The following is an 18106-nucleotide window of genomic DNA, read 5'->3' on the forward strand; positions in this document are numbered from 1 at the left end:
AAGATGGCTGTGGCCCTGCAGAGGGCTTTAGCACTGTCCCAAGGTAATCCGTTTCTGAGCCCACGCTGGCAGATGGCCCCCCAGATATCTAGGCAAGCAGCTGACCGTCCTGGACGGCTCAGGGCGGGGGCTGCCCAGCCCTCCAGGTCTGGAGTGCCCGCAAGTGTCAGTGCTGCCTAGCCGCTCTGCCTTGTGTGACAATGGCTCCATCCTCACCGGGCTTGTCACCAAATTGGTACCCCCTTCTCTCAGCTCCCTCCTCCCCGCGAACCTTCATAACTGACCTTGGAGCACTGAGCAAGCAGCCAGCAGTCCTGCCAAAGCCTGACCCCCACTGCTAAGCCAGAGGGCCCTCAATTGAAGTGCTTCTACTGGCCACTCCAAGCGGAGGGCTGGGGTGGAGGGGCGCCACCAGGTACGGGGCGGGCAGGGGGGGCACCAATGACCAAGCTCGGGCGCCATCCACTCACGGGCTCGCGATCCACGTGCTGCAGGGCCAGCCTCAGGCTCACGTGGGCGCATGCGCGCAGATACACTGGTTTGGTGAAGTGCCACAGACGTGGCGGTTGCCTGCGCGGCCGCGGGACCCACGACGACGTCAGACCAGCAACCTGGCCGACACCTTGGCATCCACACACCGCACACACGCAGTACAGACGGTGACCAGACACGCACACGGTAAGACCTTCGCTTCTTTATTGCCCACGGCCCCCAGCCTAGCGCCCAGCACGGGGGGGGGGTCCCCAGCTAGTCCACCCAGCGGGCAGGGCTCAGAGCACAGTCTCCACCACCTGGGGGTCGCGCAGGAAGCCGCTGATGCCTTCGGGGGCGGGCGCGCGCGGCCCGCCCGGCCCCGGCACCTGGCCCTGGACCACGCATGCCCACTTCGCGTCCGCTTGGCCCTCCTCTGTCCCTTGGTCTTGGGAGAAGTACAGGAATACCTAGCGGTGGGCAACGGCAGGAGGGGGAGTGGGGGACCGTAAGCCTGCTGGCCTGCAGCCCCTGCGCCCACCACCCCACACCCCCAGGCCCCGCAGGCACCTCCTCCAGCGTGGTCTGGCTCACGGAGAAGTCCTCTATGCCGTGCTGGGCGCTGTGGGCCGCCAGCTCGCTGAAGACGCGCGCCAGGGCGCAGGGCCCATCTGGCGGCAGCTGGAAGCGCAGGAGCCCGCCATGCGCCTCCCGCAGCTGGGCCCCCGGGAAAGCCGCCGCCACGAACTCAGCGGCGGGCTCGGGCTGCGCTGCGGGCACCCGCAGGACCAGCGTGTGACCGGCCCCGAACCTGCCAGGGAGGTAGCCTTGAGTCCGCCCGCCCGTTACACCTGGCCTCACCCTCCACCTGTTAGGCCGCTGCACCCCAGCCAGTCGCTAATCCCCACCCCCCCCCACGGCTGACCCCAGCTCCTGCATTCTCTCTGGGCCCCTCCCACTCACCTGCTCTTGAGGTGCTGCGCGCTGCCCAGGCAGCGGAACCTGCCGTTGGTCATGATGGCCAGGCGCGTGCAGAGCGCCTCGCACTCCTCCATGCTGCAGGACAAGGCGGACCGGAACCGGCGGGACCCTGGGTCAGGGCTGCCCCTCCTCGCGCCCCTCCCCTCCCATGTCTCCCTGTGTGTACGGCCTGCAGTGGTCCAGCCTGAGCCCTTCCTCCGGGACCGCACCGCCCCAGCGTGGGACCTGCACCTGTGCGAGGTGAGCACCACGGAGCGGCCTGCCCGCACCACGGCCAGCAGGCTGTCCCACAGGAAACGCCGGGCCCGGGGGTCCATGCCCGTGGTGGGCTCGTCCTGAGAGGGGTGCACTGTAAGTCCGGCCCCACCCAAGATGGGGGTGGGGTGGAGGCCAGGGCCAAGACCTGCCTCTAGCCTACCCAGGACCACCACCAGGACCCCCCCCCCCAATCCTCCCAGGGCCAGGCCAGCCACTGGCCCCACCCACCAGGAAGACCACAGCTGGGTCCCCGACCAAGGCCACTGCTGTTGCCAGCTTCCTCTTGTTCCCGCCACTATAGGTGCCTGCAGGCCGATCCGCATAGCGCCCCAGACCCAGGCGTGCCAGGCCTGCACTTGCGCTCTGTGGGTGGGGCCAGAGAGCACACAGGGCGCGGTCAAGGGTGAGTAGGCGGGGTCTGGGAGGGAAGGGCAGGTTCCCGGGTGGGCTCGGTGGAGACAGACTGGGAAGGGGCTGGTAGAGAGCTGGATTTGGGGTCGGGTGACAGGTCTGGGCTGCCACCCCACCCCCACCCCACCCGGGCCAATCTCACCTGGGCAACCTCCACTTCGGGCACGCCGCGCAGGCGCGCAAACAGCTCCAGGTGCTCGCGGCCAGTCAGCAGCTCGAAGATAGCGTCAGACTGTGGACAGTAGCCCATGCAGCGGTGTGCCGCGGACGGATCCTGAACCACACTGGAGGGTACAGGGGAGCTCAGGGACCGGCTAGAGCCCACACCGGCTGAGTGGGGGCACATGGGTTTGGGGGCCTGGTTGGAGCAGGTAGGTGTCTCAAGACCTCCTGCTGAGCCCGCTTACCTGTGGCCCGCTAGGATGGCGTCGCCACCACTGGGCAGCAGGTCTGCAGTCACCATTCGAAAGGTGGTGGTTTTCCCTGCTCCGTTTACCCCGAGCAGCCCAAAGCACTGTGGAGACAGACCCACGGCCTAGCCACCGTCTCTTGACTGCCCGGTGTGGGTCTGCCTTCCTGCTTGAACAGGGGCCCCTGGGGCGGCATAACACTGTCACTTGATGGCAAGCAATGGTGGCCACGTGTCGGATGTGTTTGGTCTACCTGACAGACACTGGGCCGGGAGGCAGTGTTTCCTGGGCACATGTGCACCTGTGATGCTGGGTAGGGGGGTCCCTGAAAGGACTCCAGGGCAGGGGACAGGCAGCCCAATGCAGGCAGCTTTGCAGGTATACAAGAAACATGTAGCGATCCCCTCATTGAGGGGTTTAGGAGAAGAGATGGGTCAGTCAGGGTGCGATGTAGTACCGATGAAGAACACAGCTTTCCCCCAGATCCTAAATGCTTCCCCACCCACCCACCCAACTACCATGATCCGAATTCTACCTTGCAAGTCTGGATAGAGCAGAGGTTGTACACTGGTGCATATGGGGGCTGGAGGCACAGGGAATCCAGGGTGGATGATACCTTCAGGACCAGGGGTGTGAGGGGCGATGCTGGGAGAGTGGAGGGCAAGTGGGTTTGGAAAGGGGGAACTGATTACAAGGATCCACATGTGACCTCCTCCCTGAGGGATGGAGGGCAGAGAAGGGGGGGGGGGGAAGGGAGACTCCGGATAGGGCAAGATATGACAAAATAACAATCTGTGGATTATCAAGGGCTCATGAGGGAGGGGGGAGCGGGGAGGGAGGGGAAAAAAAAGGACCTGATGCAAAGGGCTTAAGTGGAGAGCAAATGCTTTGAGAGTGATTAGGGCAAAGAATGTACGGATGTGCTTTACACAATTGATGTATGTATATGTATGGATTGTGATAAGAGTTGTATGAGCCCCTAATAAAATGTTTAAAAAGAAAAAGAAACATGTAGCAAAGAGCACTGGTCACAGGCTTACAGAGTGAGGCTGGACACTGGAAGGTGGTCAGTAAACGCAAATTCGTACACAGGGGGCAGGGTTTGGATATTTGAATGTAGTTCATGTCAGGGGCTGTAAGCAGTCACATGGGACAGCTGTGGGCAGCTGGGGCTCACTCGGTGCCAGCTGGCACCCCACACAGGTTGGTGTCCACATGCTCAGGTGTGCTTAGAAAGGTTTGCTGGCACATGGGCAGGCGCAGCTGCTGGCACATGGGAGGTGCTTCAGAAGGCTTACTAGCCCAGGAGTGTGCACGCCTCAGGAGCCCAATATGTGCTGCTACCCGGGAGCAAGGTTCCTCACACCTGCTGCACACAGTAGGGCTAAAGCCACATCAGGGCACAACTGGCATCCAGGGCCTCTGTCAGCACACACCGGGGTGTTGATAGAGAACTATGTGTGCACAGTAGGTGCTTGTGAAGATTAACAGGCATTCAGTAGGGCAGCCGCTCACTGGGCTTACCTCCCCTGGAGGGATGCCCAGGCACAGGCGGTTGACAGCCAGCATCTTCTGGCCACGGTACACCTGGGGTGGGGATAAGGGGAGCACATTCCTGGGGATGTGTAGGCGGGCTGCCAAAGAGCACCACAGCCCTCCTCTGGGTGCACCCACCTTGGTCAGGTCCCTCAGTACCAGCACGTCCCCCTGCGTAGCCCCGAGCTCCACCCGCTCCCGCTCCCGTGCCACGTCCTCGTCTTCTTCCCCCAGAGGCGGCAGAGGTCGCAGTTTGGGTCTAAGGACCGAGGGAAAAAATGGCCCACAGCTGCCACCACCTCCTCCCTGCCTTGCCCCTCCCCCCTGCCAGGCCCCACTGACTGTGGAAGGAGAAGGTGGCGATTCTGCAGCAGGATCGTGACGGTGAGGAAGAGGGGCCCCTGCATTGCCATGGCCAGGAGGTTCTTGCCGACCACCTCCCAGCGCAGGGGCGACTGGAACTGCCTGTCTCCTGTGGGGTCAGGAAGGAGGAACTGGGCCCTGGGGAGGCTTCCAGTCCTGTCCCAAACCCAGGCCATGCTAGGTTTTTAAAGGAGAGGGCTAGGGATTGGAGGGGTCACCCAATGGAGTTCTGCCTGCCATCAAAACTAATGGCATCAGGACCTCCCTTAGGGTCTTAGACCTCTTGTCACGCGATCCAACGTAGATTAGTTTTTGTAGCTGCCCTGTCAGATCCAAACTGGGGTCTACATAAGACTCCTGGGGCTACTGCATTACAAATTACTTCGGTGACACTGCCTAAGGCTTGGCTCAGCTGGTGGGATGCTCTCACCCAGGCGCTCAAAGGCGTCTGCCATGGCCTGGTTGCACACCATGTCGATGAGCCCTCGACCCAGGCAGAAGTGCGGGAAGATGAGGAAGACTCGCTTCAGGACCCGGCTCACCGCCTGCAGCTTCTGCTCGGAAATAGGAGTGGGAAAGTAGGTCAGGGCCAGGGAACAGGTCCTGCCGGGGACCCAGCATCCGGGCACCCCACCTGGTCAGCGAAGAGCTCCAGCACAAAGGTGGCCATGCTGCCATTGATGCCAATGAAGAGGTTGATGCAGGTGAGCACCACATAGGCCGTGCTGGGCACGGAGAAGAAGAAGGAGGCTGGGTACATGAGAGGAGTGATTGACCAGCTGTGGGGGAACAGAAGTCAACAGGGCAACTGCTCAGACACAGCTGAGCAGCCCCAAGAGGATTGCAGGGTTTCCCTCTCCCAGCCACTGGGATTGAGGCATGCTGAGCTTTTAAGGTCACTTCAGCCCATCACCGGCTCATAAACCGTGTTCAACCACCTTCGACCTCCATCACCTCTCTCGAGACACTGCAACTGTCTTTTCTCCCTTCCCAGCCTGAGGGAAGGCAGGAATAGAAGGGTGGGGAGAGTGGGTCTCCAGGAGCTGAGCGTCTCACCCATATAGAAGCAGCAGCAGCAGGAGGGCAGGCAGGTTGCCAGGGGCCACATAGGCCTTCTGCTGGAAGGCCAGGAAGATGAGCACCACAATGCACGCTGACACCAAGTAGTTACACTGCAGGGGGATGGCAGGTGTGTGTTGGGGGGAGATGGGCGACTGTCCCCTTCAGCTTGGTGCCGCACCCTGACCTCCCTGCTTTGGGGACAAGGAGGCATGAAGTCTCCAAGAACCCTAAGACCCACCCGCAGGCTATTCTGAGCAGGAGGGGTTGAAAGGGATAGCGCTGTACCCCCTGCCCTCCCCCGCGGCCCCCGCACCATGTCCCAGAGAAAGTTGCCAAGCCAGTAAAAGGTGGGAGGAAGGCCCCCCATGAGCTGCAGGTGTTTGGCTCGGGTGACACGCTCCTCGATGAGGACCAAGGTGAAGCTGGCTGGGACAAATGACATGGCGAACACCACGCAGATGGAGACCAGGACGTCCACTGAGGAAGCCATTCTGGAGGTGAGGGTGCAAGGGAAGTTGAGGGGTGCATATAAGCTGATCAAAGGAGAGGGGGGGGCGGGTCCCTAGTGGGACAAAAAGCTGTGGGCTAGTCCTTGGAGTGGGACGGGGGGCGCGATGGCAAGGCTGTTCAAGGAGGAGGGTGGTGGGGCCAACAGCGAGGAGAGATAGGCTGGAGGATGGAAGATGATGGAACAAGATTTTGGGGGCTGTAGGGTGAGCCTTGAAAAGATAACTCACAGGGCAGCCTCAGACAGCTGCTCCTTGGTGAGGTTCAAGGGGTGGTTGATCGTGGTGATGCTGTGGGCATGCTGAGTGGGGCCTGAGGGTAGGCTGGCACGTAGGACTGCATTGTTGGCTCGGTTGACAAAAGCCACCATAGCATGCCAGCCTTTGTTGTTGAACCAGACCTGGGGCGGGGCCAGCAGGGCACAGGGTCAGGGCAGGGATTTAGGGTGGGCCTCAGAGGTGCTCCACCCACACTCCAGCTCCCACCTTGAGGCTGTCCTGAACATGGAGGCCCAATGCCCGAGCTGTGAGGTTGTTCAGGATGCGGTCCAAGGCCCCACCAGGTTGGGGGTTCAGCAGCACCCGCAATTCCTCCAGCGAGCGGCCCACATCCTGCCCCGAGGGCAGGTCTGGGTCCCGGCCCCCCAGTGAGAAGCCCCCATACCTGCGTGGCAGCAGCAAAGGGTCATCTAAGGACCCAGGAGGGTAAGGTGGGGACAGAAACACCAAGACAACAGGAAGGGGTGCTGGGATGGGAATCAGGCAGGAGTTCCTTCATCAGGGCCATCCTCACCTGACTTCATTAACCCATTTCTTGCTCTTCAGGCTATGGAAGAGATGTACAGAGGCAGAGAGATGGGGAAGAGGGAGAGATGATAGAAACAGAGGCAGACATAGAGAGATGGAGATGGGGTAACAGAGGCAGAGATGGAGGGACAAGAAGAGATGAGGAGAGGGAGAGACACAGAGGCATAAACAGGGAGATGGGGAGAGACAGCAGGGACAGAGATGTGAGAAGAGAGAGAATTGAAGGGAGGTGTGTGAATCAGGAGCAACCTGGGTGGGCCCCCACCTGCAGCTCCAGGTGGGGCCCACTGAGCAGCTAGCCCCTGATATGACCAGTCCACCCCCAGCTCACCCTGGGCGCACCAGGCGCGGGTAGGTCTTGACCAGGAAGTCCGACAGGTTGCGGCCAGTCAGGTTCTGTACTATCTCACCCGAGCCTGTCACCAGCTGGGGTGGGGGGAGTCCCCCAGCTGCAGCCGGGCAGTCGGGTAGCAGCCGGCGGGCACCGGGCTGGCTGCACTGACAATCAGGAGAGGGAGACTCGGGAGTCCAGTTGCCGCCAGTGAAGACCCTAGCCACGTCCGCAGGCACCGCAGGTACCGAGAAGAGGCAAGTGGGGGTTGGCGTGCAGGTGGGCGTCCTGCAGCGTAGAGGTAGGCAGGGTGGTGGCCACCCAAGCTTCTGGAACAACAGCTCCCCAGCAGGTGTTCTCTGATGCCCACCAGCCAGAACCCAAATGGGAAACCGGGCCAGGCAGACCTGGTTCAGGTGGTTCAGGTGTGTGTGGGGAGGTGGGGGTTCACCTGGTGGAGCTGTTCTGGGGGTTGGGCCACTCCAGCCCTGCCTCTTCCAGCAGGGATTCGAGCAGGCGGGCATGTGCAGGGTCTCCAGGGGTGTCCTCACTGTGGGGGTTAGGGGAGAAGTCAGAGCTGTGGCCACAGATCCAGCCCCGCCCCAGCCCTGCACACCCACCTGAAGAAGGACACCTGGGTTCCATACAAGGCTGGACTGAGCCGCAGCGGGGGGTAGTCTTGGAAGCGGGGCACAATGAGGCTGAACACCAGTGCCAGGCCCACAAAGAGGGCGGGCAGGATGATCTGGGGACCAGCCCATCAGCATTGCCTGCTCCCCAGGCTGACCACAGCACCCCTTCTTCCACTCTACCCCTTTACAGCCAACACCCCTACCCTTCCTGTACGCTACAATCAGCTATAAGCTACTGAAACCCCACTCTGTCTCTACAGCCACCATGGCTCCTAGATACCCCCAGCCTCCCCTGCTCTCTCTCTTCAACCAGCTGTGGCTCCCCGGTGCCCTTAGTTGGCATGTTCAGAGGGAAACATACACAGGGAGCTGAATCGGGCACCGGGTAACCGGCGAGCAGGGAGAACTGGCCACTGGCCCTTTACCTGCGCAAACAGGCCTCGTCGGCTGCGGCGGGCCAACAAGAAGCGCTTGAGGAGTAGGGCCCGGAGCTGCTGGCAGGTCAGCAGCCAGCCCTGGACTGGGCCGGTGGGCTCCAGGCTGGAACTCTGCAGGGCCTGGGTTTCCAGGGCCAGTCCAGCTGTGGGGGACAGGCGGTTGGTGCTCACACCCGGGTCTGGGCCAGGCCCCGGGGCCCCTGTGGGGACTCACCCAGCTCCTGTTTGTCCAGGGCTGTTTCTTCTGGCAGCACCATGGCCCGCGAGGACCTGTGGGGGGCTACCAGGCCCACCGGGTGCTGCCCAGGGGTACCGTCTGCAGGGCAGCAGGAGTCAAGGGTGAGTCTACTGCCAGGGGCTAGGGTCAAGGGCTGGGGTCATGGGTGCGGGGTAGGGCCCTGTGGGTCTTGGGTCAGATATCAGGGCTGGCCTAACTCAGCTCAGGTCCAGTTCTGAGCCAGGCCCGGGAGCAGCAGTCACACCTGCTGGGTCAGCGTCCACGCCTTGGTCTTCTACCACCTTCAGGAAGATCTATTGGATGGGTGGGAAGGCAGGGGGCTCAGGGCCTAAGGACTCACATCGGGGGAGCTGGGGGCTGTCAGCCCCTCACACACACTGGGTCCCAGAGGTCCCCAGCCTGCCCCAACCACCACCTCCCTGGGCAGTTTTTGCCATTCATTCCTCGAAACTCTACTTCACCTCCCGCATGGCCTCCGACATGGCCCAAGCAGCCACTCTGACCACACCACACCTCCTCCGAGCTTCCCTCCTGCAATGACCGTGTAGCCCTCATACCTCCTCCAGGCTGGTGTCCGAAATCCCGTAGCCACTGAGCCCGAGCTCCCCCAGCTGCCCATCCAACTCCTGGAAGAGCTGAGCGAAGCTGCCGTCCAGGGCACCCTCGTAGGGCAGGGACAGCACCAGCTCATGGGGCAACTCCTCCACCAGCTGGGCCCCGGGCACCCGGCACTGCACCAGGGCCAGCAGATAGGCAGCATCTGAGAGGCAGGGGCACATTAGGGCCCTGCAGATTGGGGGGTTTGGCCTCCCATCTCCACCTCCCTAGGGAAGAGGCTCGGGGGCCCAAGAGGGCCTGGGATCTGGATTGGAGTCCTATAAGTCAGAGGCAGGCTAGGTTAGGTTAAAGGGAACAGATTATTTGGGTTCAACTCAGGGACAGGGGTGTGGGCTGGGTTACCACCATGCCAGCACTCCACCTTTCCGGTTTCCCAGTCCTCACCGGCCACTCTGTTCTGGCCCTGCTCCTGGCCAGCGTCCACGCTGTGCACCAAATCAGTGGGCCCCTGCGGGGACAAGGACTTCATCTACAAGTCTGCGGGCTGGGCAGGGACAGGGTGGGGGCCGACTCAGTCACTCACCTTCCTGCCAGCACTCAGGGCTGGGGTCTTGGCCAGCGTCAGGTAGTAGCCAGAGCCCAGCTGGCGGCGGAGGAAGAGTGGGGAGCCACAGCAGCACAAGCGGCCACTGGCCACCATGGCCACCCGGTCACCCAGCAGCTCGGCCTCATCCAGGTGGTGGGTGGAGAGGATGATCGTGCGGCCTGGGCGGGGCACCAACCACAAGTACCAGTTGTGCCCTGGACCAGGGCGTCCCTGCTCCACACAGCACCCTTCTCCTCCTGCAAAACTCCAGCAAGGCACTCCCTCCCCAGAGACCCCACTGACCCCCTCAGGGGGAGTCCAGGGCGCCCTCACCTTCACGGTATTGGAGCAATAATTCCCAAATGCTGCGGCGGGAAGCGGGGTCCACGCCGGCGGTGGGCTCGTCCAGGATAACCACGTCGGAGCCCCCCACGAAGGCTATGGCTACAGACAGCTTCCTCTGCATCCCTCCTGGGTGGGTGGGGCAGGCAGGGGCAGAGCTTAGTGGGACTCCCGACCAAAGGAGAGGGGCATGGACGGGGCGGGTTCAGCAGGAATCAGCCCAGAGGGGAGGGGCACAGGATGAGGTCTAGCAGGCAGTGGGGTTGGAGCCCTTTAGGCCCGAGAGGAATGATGTCTTAGGTCTCCAGCTCTGGGCGTGATAGAGGCAGGTATAACAGGACTCCATCTCCAGCTGTGGACACCTCAGACCCGCCCTCCAGCTGGGCCACCACACACTGGCGCCCTTCCATCCTTGGAGTGGGGTCCCCGCCATGCCCCACTCTCCAAAGCCCCAAGTACCGGAGAGGTGGCGCGTCTGTGTCCTGCGCTTGGGCAAGAGCCCCACGTCACGCAGCAGCCGGTCCTGTTCTGGGCCCACAGCGGCTGCACTGAGACCCTTCAGGCGCCCGTAGAACCAGACGTGCTCGTCCACCGTGAGCCTGTGGCCGGGCATGGACACGGACCAGATGCCAGTGGGCAGCCAGGGCAGACGCCCTCCCCCACAGGCGCATGCCCCTCCGCCCACACGCACAGGTCGAAGAGCACGTTGTACTGGGGGCAGATGCCTAGGTGGGGCCGGATGACTGCCATCTGGGTCCGGACATTGTAGCCAAGGATGAAGGCGGAGCCGCCGCTGGGCGGGAAGAGCCCACTCAGGATGGACCTGGTAGGAGAGGAACATCAGGGGAAGCCTAGGCCCCGATAAGCCCCCACGTGGGCCTGGCCCAATTGGGTGTTAGTGCCCCATTTTACCGGTGAGGGGAGCTGATGTCACAAGAACCTGCGGGCACCTGCCCTCGTTTACCCCTGCCCAGCCCCAAGTGAGCAGGGAGGGCAGGGTTTATGAGGAGGGGCGCCCACCGTGCAGTGGGTAGTGGGGAGGCCAGGGCCGAGCAGCCGGCACTCACAGCGTGGTGGTCTTGCCAGCCCCATTGTGGCCCAGGAAGGCAGTGATGTGTCCCTGGTAGAAGTCCAGGCTGAGACCACGCAGGGCAGGCTGCGGGCAGCCGGGGAAGCGCTTCTCCAAGCCACAGAGGGAGACTCCAGGCCGCAGGGTGGGTGGCACCTCTTCCATCAGCACTGAGGGCAGAAGGGAAGGAGGCTAGGGGGCAGCAGGGCCCCTGGGGTGGGCGTGCCCAAGAGACTTGGGGATGGTACAGCCAGGTCGGCACGGGCTGGGGAGGTTAGGAGTTGGGGAGCCCCAAGGGCCTGGGGTGTCCAGAGGAGTAAGAGGAGAGGTTCTTGGGGAGGGCTAGTGTGTCCAGATGGGGAAGGAGAAGCTAAGGCTTGTTGGGTCTCACCATCCGGGTCCTTGGCTGGGGAGGTCGGGGCGGTGTCCCTGTCTGGCGGGGACCCACACCAGTAGCTCTTTTGGAATGGGAAGTTCCAGGGTTCAGGGATCCCGTACTGGCCTGTGGGGTTGGTGGACAGTCATATCTTTCAGCCCAGAGGTGCCTACTTCTGGCCATACACTTGGGGAAGGGCACTACGTGGTCAGAAAAGCCCATTGGCGCCTTGAGAACAGCTAGAACAGAGTAACCAGGAAGCCCCGCCCTCTTACCTAGGCACCTAGTCTCTGGGTATCAAAAGGTCCAAGCCCCACCTCATCCCATGCCCTGCCTCCAAACACCGTCTCACCTGCATAGATGTACCCAGCGCGAAGCCTGGCCCCCTGGGGGCTAACTCAGTCACCAATGGCCCAGACTCTGCGCTCCGCCCTGCATCCCATGTGTGTGCTCTGGGAGGCGCCAATCCCCTGCCACCCACCTGGCCACACGGCCTCCAGATACCAGGTGGCCAGGCTGTAGAGCATGGCGTCGAGCAGAAGCAGGCTGGAGACCTGGGCCAGGCTGAAGACATCAGCTGGCCCGGAGGCCAGGTTGTACCACTGCGCGCCCTCGCCCTGCTCCTCCAGCAGCGCCAGGTTCTCACAACCGAAGCCGAAGGCCACGGGTGACAGAAGGCTCTGTGGGCAGGTTGGGTGGGTCAGTGGGGGTGGAGGGCTTCAGGTCGCCCCCACCTGGCCAGCCAGCCCTCACCACGGCCACGCGGACGCCTGCCGACAGCTGGTCCCGCCAGGCCACGCACAACACGTAGGGTAGGTAGAGAGTGAAGTAGGCCAGGCCCCCACAGGCAGCGGCCAGGTTGGCGTGGGAGAAGAAGGTACTCAGGAGGAAGCTCTGAGCCACTGTGGCCACAGCAAAGGTCGCCAGGAACAGGAAGAGGACGACGGGGTGGCTGTAGGGGAGGATGTCCCCGAGCTGTGGAGGAACGGGGTCTCTCAGAGGCCGGCTGGCCTGGCCGCGCGCGCACATTCGTGTGCCCAGCCACGGTCGGGCGGCAGACAAGCACCCACCTTGAGCACCAGCACGAGCAGCGCAGCGCTGAGCAGGAAGGGCGCGAGGCAGCCGAGCAGCCAGCCAAGCCAGAGCACGCCTCGGCTCAGCCCCATGGCCCGCATGGTGTCCCGCAGCCTAGTCTCTTTCTCTCGCACCACGGCCTTCACCGTCAACGCCACTGAGTAGATCCAGGCCAGCGTCAGGAAGAGAGGCAGCGACCGGCCCAGCACGAGCAGGAACCTGGGGGGTGGGAGTGAGAAGTGACCAGCGGGGTGGGGAGCGGGGCAGGCACCGCGGTGTGGAAGCATTGAAGTGCCGGAGAGGCCACCTCCACCCCTGGGGGACAGCAGCGGGCATCAGACCCTGGGTCTGCCGGCAGGGGGGCAACACGGGCGCTCACGCGTCGTCCACAAAGCACGGATAGGGCATTTGCTGCAGGTAGAAGGCCACGCGGGGCGCAGCGCCGCTGAGTGCCTGCAGGGCCGCGTGCTCCAACAGGTCCTGCAGGTACACGAAGCCGCCCCACACGTAGCGCAGGTCGGTCACTGGGTCAGCGGCTGGGCCCGGGTCCCAAAACCTGGGGGTGGGCATGGGATGTCAGATAAGAGCCTGCACGGAGGGGTTACGGGCCTCTCTCTAGAAACAGCCTTAGCTCCGCCCATGCCACGGCGCAGTCACACGCTGGCTCCGCCCACCAACGCCTTTCACCTAATCTCTGCTCCCAACCCCAACCTGGCAGTGGCCTCGCATAGCGACCCCACAGGGTAGGGCAGAACTGCCCCTGTGGGTTTCTCTTCGTGCAAGTAGAGAACCTCATCTTCCTTCCGCAGGACGGCTGGTGGTTTCAAACTGCAGACTTTACAGTTAGCGCACTGTGCACCCTCAACAGCCTCTCACTCAGGGCTAGTGTACTGCAGACCCTAAGTCCCAGGCCCCAATTGGTCTGAGCTCGGCTCCACCCACCATGTTTCCAGCCCCCCGGCCCTACCTACCAGACCACCACCCTCAAGCCCACACCTGTCCCTGATTTTATTGGTTGTCATGACATCATCGATGTCCATGCGAATCTTGATGCGCAGGTGACCGGGCCCTGAAGCGGGGGCTGGGTACTGGCTGGGGTCCAGGGGGTCCTCGTGTCCCTGAAAGACGACACCTGCCCAGAAGCGGCGCTCGGCCAACAACTGCAGGGCTCGCTCCACCAGGGCGGCCTCCGTGGGCACTGACTCCAGCTTGTCCAGAGAAACGCACTGGGGGGTGGGGAACGAGGGGTGGGCCTCATTTGTCCAGTTGTGCTCCCTACCCCCTGCTCTCCCCCTCAGACCACCCAGACCCAGAGGGCCCCCTCCCCACCTCACCATTCAGCCTCACGGACCTCTGCACTTCAAATCACTCAGACTTGAAAACCTCCCCCCTCAGACCACCCCTATCCCTTAACATTGCCCCAAGCCTCAGGCTCTTACAGGATAGGCCCATCACCCCCTCTAGGTCCCCATGACGTGTTCACCTCCACCCTCTGCTGACCGGGATCCTGACAGGGCAGCCCCTCACCTCCATCACACGGCCCAGCATGCCCACCAGATGCCCTACATCGTTGTGGGCCTCCTGCCAGCTGTAGCCGCCCTGGCTGGGGTCCAGGAAGGCTTGCAGGGCCTCAGCCTGCTCCTGGTTCTGGGGTACCAGCCGACTCATCCCGCTGTTCTGCAGGAGCCGCTGGGGGCGGGAACAGTGGGGGTGGACACTGGTCTTCACACCCACTATGGACCTTAGTCCCGGCCCCACTGCCCCTGGCCCAGAAGACCCCTGCCCTTTGACCAAATCTTCCTGGGAGCAGGGCTGGGCGTGGGAGAAACCTCTGTCCCGGGCCTACCTGCAGCACGGCCATGTTGGCAGTGTCATTCATGAAGCTGACAATCTGGGGTCCCAGCACCCCCCATGCCTCTTGGATATCCCTCAGCAGAGCTAGCTCCTCAAAGGTCCGATTCACCTGCACAGAGAGGGACACAACCTCAGCCTGAGTCTTTGCACCTGCTGACCGCTTTCCCTGAAGTCCAGCAAAATCCTCCTTAGAAACCCTATTCCCTGGCCATCCTCTGGACACCCCAACCTGGGCCCCTCACAGCCTCAGGGCCACCCTCACCTGAGCCATGAGCTGCCTTGTGAAGGGTGTATCAGGTGTAAACAGCAGTTTCCCTAGAACCAGTGGCTTCAGGCGTCTCCACAGTAGGCGGGACAATGGGTGGGTGTCCAGGACCCCCATGAGCTCAGTACAGGCGGGGCCTGGAGCAGGGGTATCTTGTTGTGAGGCTCGGTCCCAAGCGCAGCGGCCCCCTGCCCAGAAGGGGAGCCCAGGCTGGTCACTCACTCAGACCACTGTCCACCATGGCTGGTTCCTGCTCCTGACCCACAAGGTCTCTCAGGTCGCTGTCTTCGTACCAGTTGAGGGATGGCACCCCTGGGCCACTGGGCCCTTGTGTACCACACAGGGCTTCTGATACCAGCATCAGGGGGCCCCCAGGTTCTTGGGGTCTCTGAAGCAGTGCCTGCAGCTCGGTCAGGCTGGGTTGTGCCAGGAGCTGCAGGGAGGTCACCAGACAGTGGCCAGCAATACTTGCTCTGACTGTCCAGTCCCACATTGTAGTGAGGGCAGCCGCCCCACCCAACTCCCAAAGGGAATCACACCTCCTCCAGGGAGTCCACGGGGTGCTCCCTGCAGGCTCCTTACCTCCTGAGCCAGGTCTTGGACCGCCTCCCCAAAGCCATCCATGGCCTCCTGGGCTTGGCCCAGTGAAGACCCCAGGGGGCCCTTCAGAGAGAGACAAGTGACAGTATCAAGGTGACTGCTTGCTCAGGGCCATGCACCCTGCTCAGTTAAGTGGTCAGTGTGTCCGGGGTGTGGGCGGGGGTGTGGGGGTGGACTGAGGCTCAGCACGAAGTCCAAGGTCCTGGACACGATGGGGGAAGGGGGGCGGGGGCAGACAGGTGGAGGAGGAGCAGTGCTCGCTGCAGGGTGGACAAGGAAGCTGGAAGCAGAGGCACAGGATGGGAGCAGCTGCCCAGGCCAGGCCAGTCTCACCCCTGGGAATATGGTCCCCAGCAGCTCGGTGGCCAACTTGGCTGGCGTCGTTAGGGGTCCCTGTGGTGGCTGATCACTTCTTTGGGGCCCAGCTGAGGGCAGAACCCACCAGACCACCGTGTGAAGCAAGCCTCGGTCTCAGATACCCTCCTTCCACCTCCCACCCATCTAACAGCCAGGCAAGTGGAGGTCCCAGGGCCCTCTCACCTGTCCATGCAGCCCGAAGGGTGGGAATCAGTTTGTTCAGGATGGCCAGCACCCTGTGGGCATTGGGCCCTCCCAGGACAGCCCGGGCTTCAGCCAGGAGGCGGGAGACCCTGGGGACAGAGAGCCCGCCGAACGCAGGCTTGGGTGGGCACAGCTGCACCACCACCCCTCTCCCCCTCCCAGGCCGGCACCTCTCTCTCCTGCCTTGCTCACAGGGAATCGTTGAAGTTGTTCAGGATCCCAGGCGCCTCCCCGGGCATGGGCTGCGCAGAGCAGGTGTTGTTCATGCTGCAGATGAGGCCCTGGAGCCAGGGCAGAGTGCCAGCGGAGGGCAGCGGCTTGTTGGGGAAGTGGCCTGCAGGGATGCCTGGTATGTGACACTTGCTCACTCCCTGTTTCTGAGTCCCCAATGCGAGATCTCTGCTCCCCACAGATGGCAGGCCTCCAGCGACAAAGAGCTCACTCCCAGACCATGTCTGGGGTGCCTTGGGTGAGCTCTGGGCCACTAGCTGGGAGTCCCTTGCCTCCCCCTGCCCCAACACTGTCCCTGGGAGTCTCACACTCATGACGTTCCACCGGGGGGTGGGAGCGGCGGACGGCCACGAGGATGAAGAAGAGGAAGAGGGGCCACAGCAACTCAACGAGGAGGTGTATCTGAGAGGGCAGTGGAGTCGAGGGCGTGTGAGGACAGGACGGGTGGTGTAGATACTGGGGCGCCCCGCCTGCCTGCCCACAGCCTCAGTACCGGCTGTCTCCGGCGATACGTGAAATTCTTCCAAAGCAGCAGCATCAGCTGCGTCCCGAAGGCCATGGTGGGCTGGGCAGGGAGCAGGCGGACGGGGTAGGAGGGCCTCACACCTCCAGCCCACTGCGGGGAGTTCTTCGCGGGGCTCTGCTAACAGAACTCCTACAATGGAATAGGCCAATGGGAGATCTGCCCGACGCCATCCTCGCATTTGATTGGCTGACAGCGCTGTCACTCCTAGACTGTCCGGCTGGGGTCTGGAAGACCCTCCCTCCAATCCCGGGGGGGCGGAGTCTCGGTTTAACTCTTTCTTCCCGGGGGCTCCACCCAAGCGCCCCGTGGGGGCCACTCCCAGGTCTCCCCCGCCCTCTCGGTCCCTCCTCCCCTTCTCCGCCTCCCCCTTCTCTCCTGTGGCGGGAACGCTGGGGTGCTGTGCTAAGCCCGCGGGTGCAGGCGCTGGGCTGTCACCCATCTTCCAGAAGTGACAGCTGAGGCCACTCCCGCCCCCAGGTACTTCTTGTTCAGCGCTCAGCAGCTCAGGGGAAAGGCGGCTATGGAGGCCGCTGAACCGGGAGCTCGGAGGTCCCGCTCCAGCCTCCCTTGTGCAGATGGGGAAACGGAGGCTGCGGAAGGGCACGGGGTTGCCGAAGGGAGCCTGGCCCAGACCATAGAGACGGGGACCAGGACCCTGACTGACCCCACTTCTCAGTTCTCCTCTTCACATCGCGTCGTACGGGGCTTCGCAGCTGGAAAGCGGCCTCATTTTGTAAGCTGCGGGCAGCCAGGAGGGGGTCGTGGGCAAAGGCCGTCCCCTGTGAGCCTATAGCCCTGCCTCCCCTAGAGGGCAGGTGGTCAGCTCTCCAGGCCCCCATCACAAACCGGGGGCAGGGGGAAGGGCGAGGGAGGGCCTGGGCTCTGGGCCACAGGCTCTAATTCCCAGGAACCTGCTCCCCACCCTCCACGCCCTCGAGTCTCGGGGCTCCTCCCTCTCCGGGTCCCTCTCACCGTACCAGCCCCCTAGCTCTAGCCGCCTTCCTTCCGCGACCGCGACCGCGGCCCTTTTAAGAAGAGCCCCCAGCGGGCGCAGAGCCCCCGAAGCTGAGCGCCCTCCGCAACCTGGCGCCCTTAGCTGCGTCTGGCCCCGCCCCGCCCAAGGGCTATTGGCCAGCCCACCTACCACTCAGTTACCAGCCCTACCGGAGTCGCGCGCGCTAAGTGGAGAGGCGGGGCCACTGGGGGGCTGCGCGGAGCCGGGTTTCTTAAAGGAGCCCTGCTCGCCTGCTTCATCATAGTGGATGGCTGCCAGCCAGCCTTGGGACCCAAGAGACAGGGACCAAGCTTGAGAGCTGGGCTGCTTTCTCACAGCGCACAGCTACCTGTGAAATTGCAGCTCCCCACTCGCTCTTCCCACCGGAATCAGTCCCTCTGCATTCATATTCATTCGAAGGTCTCTGAGGCAGGCACCTGCAGAAGCTAATGGCCTGCCCCCCATCACTAAGATTGGGTGCTGAGTCACCTTGAGACCCCACCCTCTGGAACATGACCCCCCCCCCAAGTTCCCTGAGGGTACTGGGAAGCAGGAAGGGGCTGGATGGGTGTGGGCAGGCCCAGCAGATCCCCAGTAATGGGGTGGTGGGGACAGAGCTGCCCTTCC

The 18106-nt window shown here is 63.0% G+C and overlaps 1 protein-coding gene across 1 annotated transcript; it reads right to left on the reverse strand.

Annotated features, from left to right (window-relative positions):
* Window positions 1–770: 770 nt before the first annotated feature.
* Window positions 771–17993, reverse strand: ABCA7 (ATP binding cassette subfamily A member 7). Its single transcript, XM_075535122.1, is given in 48 exon segments — window positions 771–941; window positions 1042–1282; window positions 1435–1527; window positions 1684–1787; window positions 1939–2073; window positions 2264–2405; window positions 2529–2635; window positions 4056–4118; window positions 4206–4326; window positions 4410–4542; window positions 4846–4984; window positions 5065–5209; window positions 5487–5602; window positions 5806–5983; window positions 6230–6399; window positions 6485–6662; window positions 6792–6824; window positions 7137–7424; window positions 7588–7686; window positions 7757–7881; window positions 8194–8348; window positions 8420–8521; window positions 8688–8736; window positions 9001–9203; window positions 9446–9509; window positions 9585–9766; window positions 9921–10058; window positions 10389–10528; window positions 10621–10752; window positions 10997–11168; window positions 11390–11500; window positions 11856–12054; window positions 12128–12349; window positions 12445–12667; window positions 12828–13004; window positions 13445–13674; window positions 13976–14137; window positions 14295–14411; window positions 14565–14704; window positions 14790–15000; window positions 15150–15230; window positions 15501–15592; window positions 15708–15817; window positions 15921–16062; window positions 16311–16361; window positions 16453–16614; window positions 17650–17763; window positions 17969–17993. Coding segments are annotated over 48 exon segments (6687 nt in total).
* Between the last annotated feature and the right edge of the window lie 113 nt (window positions 17994–18106).

This window comes from Tenrec ecaudatus, chromosome 1, assembly GCF_050624435.1.
Source record: "Tenrec ecaudatus isolate mTenEca1 chromosome 1, mTenEca1.hap1, whole genome shotgun sequence".
In the NCBI taxonomy this organism is placed as follows: Eukaryota; Metazoa; Chordata; class Mammalia; order Afrosoricida; family Tenrecidae; genus Tenrec; species Tenrec ecaudatus.